This window comes from Melospiza melodia, chromosome 2 (assembly GCF_035770615.1).
Source record: "Melospiza melodia melodia isolate bMelMel2 chromosome 2, bMelMel2.pri, whole genome shotgun sequence".
NCBI classification, from domain to species: domain Eukaryota; kingdom Metazoa; phylum Chordata; class Aves; order Passeriformes; family Passerellidae; genus Melospiza; species Melospiza melodia.
In genome coordinates, this window is record NC_086195.1 from 114349181 (window position 1) to 114359317 (window position 10137).

General features: G+C 35.1%; 1 protein-coding gene across 2 annotated transcripts in view; it reads left to right on the forward strand.

The window, feature by feature from the left end:
* The window catches only part of TPP2 (tripeptidyl peptidase 2), a 49979-nt gene that overhangs the window by 38768 nt on the left and 1074 nt on the right, over nucleotides 1–10137 (forward strand). For both annotated transcript variants that reach the window (XM_063149625.1, XM_063149626.1), the window contains 5 exons: nucleotides 484–635; nucleotides 734–830; nucleotides 1694–1824; nucleotides 3096–3303; nucleotides 9617–9736. In XM_063149625.1, the coding sequence (XP_063005695.1) occupies nucleotides 484–635; nucleotides 734–830; nucleotides 1694–1824; nucleotides 3096–3303; nucleotides 9617–9736 (708 nt within the window). The remainder of the gene's footprint in view (nucleotides 1–483; nucleotides 636–733; nucleotides 831–1693; nucleotides 1825–3095; nucleotides 3304–9616; nucleotides 9737–10137) is intronic.

Genomic DNA, 10137 nt, shown 5'->3' on the forward strand with positions numbered 1-10137 from the left:
ATAAACATATCCTGTGACATGTTTCATGTTTATCCTACAGTGGTACTATTTTTTAGAATTCAGCCATCTTTATTCATTTGTTTATTGCCAGATTTGTAGGATAGGATCTCTGGTTTTTTTTCCCCTTATCCTTTTAACCAAGTTATTTGCTTTTTTATCAACAAACAAACAGAAAACTACTTACCTTATTCCCTAACTAATATTATGTAAAATTATGTGAATGTAAGAATATCAAATTAGCTAAATTTTAGGCTTTATCTTCTTACACCTAGTGTGCTGTTTTAATATTTACATCCTTGTATTGCTTAGAATAAAAACTTTAAGCAATTCCTGAATTTTTACTGTCTAATATCTTTGCTCTCAGAACCCTTACTCACTGTATGTGTAGCTCAGAGTAGTTGCTGGCTATGATTTAGCTTTCATATGACATCAAAAAAAGTGTACTGTATCCCTCTGAGTATGTGTCTCTTTTCCTACCTCCAGGATGTCCTTACTGTTCATTATCATCTGATACCATCACCATCAAAGAGTAAAAATGGCAGCAAAGAGAAAGAAAAAGAACAGGAAAAAGAAAAAGATGCAAAAGAAGAATTTGCTGAAGCTTTAAGAGACCTAAAAATACAGTGGATGACCAAGTATGTCTGCTGTCATTACTACACAAGCCTGAAGCAGGTTGAAGTTCACAAAAATACACTCAATCTGTACTTTAATGCTATATCCTCCTCTCTTGTAGGCTGGATACCACTGACATGTATAGTGAGTTGAAAGAAGCATTTCCTAATCATCTTCCTCTGTATGTTGCAAGACTTCATCAGCTGGATTCTGAAAAGGTTATTTAACACTTCTTAAGCTTGATCTGTCTCTATACACCCTAACAACTCTTCCTTTGTGCACATTTGAACTTGAAGTGACTGTATGCAGCATTAAAATGCAGAAATTTCTAATTAGAGTGACAGGTACCTCCCTTGACTGTGATTTACTTAATTCCATGGCAGAATAAAAGAAACTATGCCTAACCAAAGTGTGTTTGCTCATCAAGTTATGCCTTGTTCAGTTAAACACATTTTAAGTTTTCATAATTATGTAGTCTACAACAGTTTTATTCTGAATGGTGCCTGCTGAGACAAACACACATCCTATTCTATTTCTCTTCTGGTCTGGTAATTTCTCCTAGCAGCATGACTCAGACAGCTGAGGACAGTAACCCCCTAAAGTGACACAGCTAAATCTAGTTTCCATTACTGTCCTCAGAAATGGGAGCTGTCAACAGAAGAGTTTGCATGTGGTTTTTTTTCATCTTGAAAACAAACACCTTTGTGCATATGCCACTAGCTTGAATATTTTTCTTTTTATTTTGTTGTGATTTTATATTTATTTCTGAATTGAGTAACTGCTACATTTTACAAAAGTACTCTTTGTACTGGAAGGTGATTTTCTTTCTGTAAACTCTGCATTTTGCACATTCCAACCTCCAACCATATTTCACAGTTTGTTTTCAGTGAAATAGACTAAGTATGCAGGAAATCTTGAAGACTTTCCAGGGTGTTTTATGCAAAATTTGAACGAAATGGAGAAAAGAACATATTGAATGATCAAATGTTGTTTTTGCATAGCTTTGCAATCACCCTAATTTTAGTAGAATCAACAATGAAGCAATTTTATGGAGCTGAACATCTTTATATTCTTCTTTTAGGAGCGAATGAAAAGACTTGATGAAATAATTGAAGCTGCAAATACAGTAATCTCTCATATTGATCAAACAGCATTAGCAGTATATTTTGCCATGAAGACCGATCCCAGGCCTGATGCAACTACTATAAAAAAGTACCTACCCAGTAAATAATTTTCCTGCATCCTATTTCTGTAGTCTATGTACTTTGTCTCTGCATGTAAGAAATAGAATGACTGCAACTTTTTTTGATAATTTGTATGATTTTTTTTGTGACACACACACTATTTAAAATATGACGACACAATTGTTGTGTTCTCTTATTGTATTTCCAGAATGCAGGGACACTGAAACATCCATTTTTTTATTTATTCAATAAAATGAACAAGGATTCTTTCGGAATTTAAATGTATCAGAAAAATGGGATTTTAAATTGTTGTATCAAGCTTAGTCTAAGCTCAGAGGGACCACTGGAGTATTTGTAGAAGTATCTGTTTTGAATGCTACTTGCCTTTTCTTTATATTTTGCAACCTTTCCCATCTGTATTTGAAGACAAAATTTATATCAGCCAAAGAAGTAACTGTTTGCTCTCAAGAGATTTCGTTTGCGAAAAGCGTGATGACCATGCTGCAGAGTATTTGAGACCCACTGGTCTTTAGTTTCAGATTGTTCCTCTGTGCTATTAGCATGTATATCCTTAGGAAGATAGTGTTTTGAAGGTGGCACCTTAGTCTGGAGAATAAGTGATGGATTTTGCTGTGTGTAGCATGGGGCTGTTTTAGTAACAGAACAGCAGCTCTGAATATTAGGCCCTTAAAATGGGAGATGCATCTTTGTGGATTATCTATAAAATATCAGATTTCAGTTGTAAAGCTGGTCCATCTGTTCTAGCTATCCTGAATCCAGATTTTTGTGTAATTCTAGAATTGCTGATATAAAAGCAAAGCCTTGACATAATAAACTTAATTCTAAACATTTCTTGGTAAGTTGATCCATTAGGTCATGTGTTTTGAATATAACATCTGAAATTGAACACCAAATTCAATGGTGCTTTAAATGGATGCAATTCCTTTGAAGTCAGCAGAATTATATCTGCTTATGTTAGTGGTGGATTCGACTCTCTGTTTATAATGCCAGGAACTATAAAGTTGTATTTCTAGATGCTGACTTGCTTTTGGAATCCTGAGTTACCCTGGCCTTAAGTCATCTAAGGCATTTTATACTTAGAAGAATGATTGAGTATCTTTAATGCATAGTGTCTTTGGGTAATATTATATGGTTAGTTTAATTTATAGTAAATAGCCTTTTGTGTACTAATGACTGTAAACTTTTTTAGCTTAAACTGAGTCAGTACTGTTTCTGTTCTTAAGGCTGCATCTACGAAAGATTCTAAATGTTTTTCATACTGTTTTTTTTCCTCCCTAGTGAAATGGAAAAACAGAAGAGTACTTTAGTGGACGCGCTTTGTCGAAAGGGAAGTGCGCTGGCTGACCAACTTCTTCATCTGCAGACCCAAGAAGGGGCTGCTTCCAGTGATGCAGAAGGCAAAGATGAGGATCATGAAAGCTGCTCAGAAGCTTTGACAGAGACATTCTGGGAAACAACAAAATGGACTGATCTTTCTGACAGCAAGGTAGCAGACCAGAGCAGGTTTTTTTTTCATTTGCATGTTGGGTTTTCTGATGGTTTCTTCTGGAATTATGCACTGCCTTTGTGTGCACAACCTTGTACATTCCTCCCTTCTACTTTGCCATGATGTCTCCCCTGTGCATTGTGCTTCCTTTATGACCTTTTTCCGCAGAGATTTTGCCAAGCCTGTGAAAATCTGTGGTAAGCCCACCTCTGTTCAAGTGAATGTAGAGGTTAAGGGAAGGGTGTAAGACAATACCAAATTTCCACAAAAAAGCTGCTTCCTTTATTGAATTGCTTCTTTCTGTACTTTCCAGGGAATATTTTCGATTAACCTCTGCGCTCTTGTAGCTGTACACACAGAGGTGTGCAGCACCCCACCCTGTTCAGTCCTGCATGCTGTAGCCTCTTCCACACTATGGACAAGTGAAGTTTTGTGTTTTGCTGTCAGTAATGTCTGTAGAGGTAAAGGAAGAAACCCTTGGAAATAATGACACTTACATATATATTAGCACAGACTTCCCTGTCATTTTAGAGTTCCTGATCCCAAGACCTGAATTTTTATTCTCCCTCATTCAAGACAGCAATTCCAGAAGGGGAAAAAATCCATTGTAGGTGATTAATTATGTAGCTTTTAATTTAGAGAGGTTATGACTTTGTATTTTTAACTTTTGAGCTATTGATGTTAATTGGTTTCTGAACTTAACTGTCACATTTGGCTGTGTTTTAGTGGAAGATGGAGTGACCAGGGCATTTGTTGATAATTGTGTAAAATTATCAAAGTGCTTCAAATAGTTACCTTCAGAAATTAGAACTTAATAAGAGTAGAAAAAAAAAAAAAAAAAAAAACAAAGCATTTAACTTCCTTGACAGTAGATAAACTTCCTGTAAGAACTTGTGCTTTAGGTGGAGGCCTGGTCAGGAAGGTTGGTGGTGCTTACCCTCCTCACTTTAATGTATATGTCCTTGTACACATATATCTTTTCAGCATATTTCCTCTAATCATTAACTGATGATAATATCATGTAGTAGCAGATTTTGTGCTTCAATCATATTGTTTGGCACGTGATTTTCTTGCTGTCTGTTTGTAAGTGCAGTACTTTGCTCCAGCATAGTAACCCCTGGTTTATTTCTGTCTCCTGCTCTTTATTTTGCTAAAGATGATGGAAATAATTTCAGTGGAAGAATGTCAATATAGACATTTTGTTGGGAGTTTCCCTCTTTGGCTTTTATTTCAAGACAGATAACATTGCTGAGCTCTGTGCTTTGAGCCTGGAATAAGTAACTCTGATTTGAGTTCTATGGATTAGGAACCTCTCTCTTCGACTGTCTTATCCATGGATTTGTGAAAGTGCATACTTAGTTTTGCTCTGAAAATTGATTCTTCTGTATTGTTAAATTGGTACTAAAAGATCAAAACTTCTCTAGATTTTCATAGTATTTCATATGGAAATAACTTCCATCCTATTTAGGTAGTATATTTGTCTTCTTTTTCCTACTTTTTTGAGTTTTATTACTCAAATTGAAGTCTAAACTGATTGACTGTTAGGAGACCTACAGAGCTACTTGTAGGGTGCAAAAACAGTTGGTAAAACAAAAGCCTTCCACACAAGCAAAACGAAACAAGGATTTAATTCACCACTTCCCAAGGGCTGGCAGGTGTTCAGCCATCTCCAGGAAAGCCAGGCTTCATTGTATGCAGCCATGATTTGGGAAGACAAACACCATTACTGTAAAACTCCCCCCTTTCTCCTTCTTACCCAGCTTTATATGCTGAGTGTGGTGCCAGTGGGATATCCCTGTGGTCAGTTGGGGTCAGCTGTCCTGGCTGTATCTGCTCCCAGCTCCTTGTGCACCACCAGCCTTCCCACTGGTGCAGTGGGATGAAATGCAGAAAAGGTCTGGACTCTGCAAGCGCTGCTCAGCAACAGCTAAAACATTTCTCAGTTATCAACACTGTTTGCAGCACAAATAAAAAACAAAGCCCCATACCAGCTGCAGTGAAGAAAATTAATTAGCCCATCCTAAACCAGCACAGATTGAAAGTGGAGCAGCCAAGTCAGATATAGGGGATAGACCTTGTGTGAATGTCCTTCAAAGGAGAGTTGTCAAGAGACAGCCAGCTTATTCTGAAGCAGTGTGTTGGAGATGAAAATGTGGAACTCTTTTATGTAGATATGTCTGTGTAATACTGGCACTCAAAAGATGGAACATGTGGGTGAGAAAGGATGGAAATCAGGCATTTAAGTACTGCACTGATCATTCAATTTTTTATATATATATATATATATATATATGACTTAAGATAGAAGCATTGCTCTAAATGTGTTTAGTTATAAGCTTCCTATAAAGTTGATGCAGCCGTCAGTAATTAAAAGGCTAAGTAAATTTTTGAAAACCAAGAGAGACCATGCTTTCTTTCAGGTTGTTTCTAAAGTGGAATCAGGAGCATCATCACTTTTCTATGTGCTTCTTCTCACCTTCGAGTAAATAAAGTACTGTCCCTTGTTTCATCTCTCCTCTGCAGATGTAGCACCTGGGCAGCAAAGGGCATTTGGTAGTTCCTTTGAATTGTCTGTCACTGAAGTAACCTGCTTGTCACCATACTGTAGCAAGTATGTAGGGAAGTAACTTTAATTTTGATAGTAAGTGCATTTGTTCATACTTTCAGCTATTATCTAAAGGTTCATTTTGAACTAAACACTAAAGAAAATATTTCTGTCCCCTGTGTACACAAAAGCATTTTAAATAAACTCCAGTTAAGACAGCTTTATGCAGCAAGTATTTGATAGATTATGCAAACATGCTTATGATAGCACTTTAGTTTATTTTCATAGAACACAGCTTTAAATTTTGTAGGCCAGAATCCTCAGTTTTAAACACAACTGCTACGGGAAAGTAGTAGAATGTTGTGTATTTGTTATTGGGAATTACCAATATCTAGAATGTAATGCCCCTCAACCTTTATTAGCTGTGGGAGAAAAGCAAAAAGTCACATTTAAAAATAAGTTTAAAAACAAGTAAAAGACGCATATCTTTCCATCTTATCTTTTAAACATCTTTAACCTGGATTGTTTTTCCTGATACTGTTTGTATTGTCAGATGCAGCTTTCTCTTCCAGCTGGTTTTATTCAGTCACTGCCAAAAATGTGCTGCTGGATATTCGATTCCCCTAACTCTCCTTGCTTCCATAAAATGAGTAATTTTTTTTTTATTAATGTAGTTTTTATTCATAATAGGGCAGTTAACAGAGCATAGAAAAATCAACAAACCTAGCTAAGAAAGCCTGGTTTATTACTATAGATGTATATGAACCTGAAAAAGCTTGTTTGTTGGGAACTGTAAACATTACAATTTCAGTGTTCCTATAAATGGCTGGAATATATTACCTAGAAATTGTATTGTTTAACCTAGTATTTTAACTATAGGTAAATGTAGGTATATTTTCATCAGCTCTTTAAGTGATTAATTAATTGATGATACAAGTCTGTTTCCATAGAGTAACAGCATTAGGATACTAGAAAAGTTTCACTAGGCATTTTAGTATTGCTGGATTCAAACTATTTGAGAGTGTCTTCAGCCCCAAAAATGTCTTCAGAAAGATCATTTCAGGATTTTACTGTCCTAAATACACATCTTTATAGCCAATGGCTGTTAGGAGGTGAACATCCAAACACTTTCATGGGTCTGGCTCCTAGCACACGTAGTATTCCAGGCCATTAGCTTGGGGAATAAAGTATCTTAACAGTGATTTTTTTCTCCCCCAGTAACCTAGAAGTATGCATTGCCTTTTCCCAATGCCCTTTTATTGTTCTTTGTACAATTTCTGGCCCAAATTGCTTTTGTGCAAAATCTGGCCTTCATTGTATTTATTATATAATTTATTATTGCATTATATAGTTCTGAAGTAATATCAAATACTTTGAAGTCATTACTATTCTTTCATATAACAATTTGGTTATGGATACTACAAATAGGTTTATTTGATGGTTTTATACATTCAGATAGCAGCTGTTTTCTCTATTATATCTTAATAGGGCTCCAGTTTACATTTTCCTTACACATATCAAGGAATCCTAACCTTTACTTCTGTGATCTTGTAAAGCTTGCAGTATTTTATCTATAAGGCTTAATTTGGCCAATATATATACAAGTTGTAAAGTATTATTTCTTATCTAACATCTTTTGTTTGTGAACAAATTCTGATTTTGAAGCAACTTATGCATTGTTCATAACTTCTGAAGTACTAATGAATTTTTAGTAGTTTTGCAGAACTTGTATGCAGTTGATTGGGGTTTTTTTTTTCCGAACACTAAGACAGAAATTACTGTCTTATGTCAGGAGCTCTTGGAGCATTGCTTTAAACCTTTTGGTTCAGCAAAGAACCTTTTTCTCCTTTAGAAATACCCAACCTTGTATTTGGCCAGAGCAAGGGTATTTCGTAAAATGCTTTGTTTTCTTGCCACAAAAACTCTAGGAAGCCCTGTTACGAAAGAAATGCTGTCAAGTGGCTTTCCTCCTGCCTTTATCACTGATGTTCAATAACCATTCAAAACTTACAGGGTCAGGTAAGAGCTTTCTTCATAGAGCAGTGACATTATTTCTGGTTAGCCTCAGAAATGTTGTATTTGCTGAGAGCTCCAATGCATTTTTCATTTGATTTTTTTTGTTTGTATTTTTTTTTTTTTTTTGTTTTGTGATTCATCTTTTACACAAGAGATTTTTTTTAAGTTTAGTTTAGCCAACTAAATCTGCTAATAGATCCACTGAGCAGTTATTCAGAAATGTTTGCTAATGTGTTTTGCTTTAGGAAAATATCCAGAATAATTGGATTGAGAATGCAGCATGCAGATTATTTTTCCAATAGCAATATTTGGAAAATTGTATATGTGAATGGTGCTGTATGCTCATCGTTGCATATATGTGTGTGTGTTGTAAGCTACAACAGCTTAAGTGAATATTTCAACATAGCAAAATAAGTATTTGAAGACAGAAGAAGAATGAGCAACTCTTGAATACTTTGGCATAGTATCTTGAAGCTTTAAAATTACACCTTGACTTGCTTGATAATTAAGTTTATTTCTTTTTTATATTTTAACTATTTATTGATCCTGGAAAGACTTGTGCATGTTATTAAGTGGAAGTGCTCAGGCTGCTAAAACTAGATAGGTTCTTCACTCCTTGTAAGATTCAGATCTCTGGTTCCTTAGTGTTTGTATTCTAGAGACATATTTAATTTTTTTCTGTAATGCAAAACATGTTTCTTAACATCCTTGAAGGGTTTCTGTTAGCTTTTCTTAATGGGATATTTTAAGTGGGAAATCTTCAACCTTTATTGTGGAGTCAGAGCAAAGGAAAAATGTTGTAGTGAATGAGGGGAAATGAATAGCAAGCTCTAATAAAAGATTTCATAAACACTGCCAACAACAGATACACCACCATATTCACTAACTTTACTGCTATGTCACTCTTCAATAAAAAATAAAAAATATCTTCTTTACTGTGAGTGTTCCAAAGGGAATATATGAAAGTGTCTTGATTGCTCTAATTCTTAGTGCTGCAGCTGGTGAAATGGTTTGAACCCTGTTGCAACACCCTGAATGCTGTCAGTGGTCGGGTGTTAAGAACGTGAAATTATTTTTCATTAGGTCTTACATAGACACATTCATTTGCTCACATGAACTACTGCATTGGTAAGGACTATAAGCTGCCTTTTTTGAAATAATATTATCAAGAAGGAGCTTTTTTATCATCTCTTCTTAAAAAGTTACCAATAGTGAGGAGCTGACCTAAAACCTGAGGCTTGTCTTCATACTTATGTGTCTTCATTGCTTGTTTATAATTATTTACATTTCTCTGTCTTTGTCTGTTTATATCATTCACTGTGTACATTCATACTTGTTTCTGCAGTAAGTTTGTGACTACCGAGGAATTAAAATTCTCAATTGGGTTTTTGCTTCTCTGAGTCAAAAATATACCTGCCTGGTTGATGTTTTAATTGTCTTTTTAATATGCCTTACAGTTGCCTGTAGAGAATGAAAATCCAAAGAAGCTAGAAATGTGACAAAAAATTAAAATAGTGACATCTGTGTTACATAAGTTACAAAGTCAAATATGTTTGTGAAGTCAGAAATAGTCTCTAGGAAGTTCATGTTTATGATTGCTACTGTGAATCATCTGTTATACTGCAAATATCTCGTGTAAATGTTTTGTTTTGAATCACTTCTGCTACCTGAACAGAATTTGATCTCACTTTTTAAACCTTGTAAGATATTAAAATACCTAATTTGCTTTTATTTTTTTCATTTGTATTGTAGGTTTTGACTTTTGCCTATAAGCATGCGTTGGTAAATAAAATGTATGGAAGAGGGCTCAAGTTTGCCACAAAACTGGCAGAAGAAAAGCCAACAAAGGACAACTTAAAAAACTGCATTCAGGTAAGGAGTGTTTGGCCAAGTAATGGGGCTGCGTTCATGCTGTGTAAGCTTTCAGAAGTAAGATACAAGTCTTCTGGAATTGTTTGTGCTCTTCTCATTTTAGAAAGCACTAAATGTAATATCTTAACTTTATCCAGGTTTTGTAACTCAGCTTTCATTTGAAACAGTGATATTTTTTTTTCCTTCCTTGTTCTAGAATAGCTTGTTTGTGAGTAACTGTTGTTTTTAACAGATTTATTTTTTGGAACTTACTTTGGGGCATAAAAGAAGTAGAGACAACTTAGTCCAAGATATCTGCATAAAAATCCCCTTATGTTACTGTTTTACCACTGGGTGTTTTTTTACTATTATTAATCTTAATTACTGCTCGTAGAACTTAGTGGAGAATTGATGGGAATTTC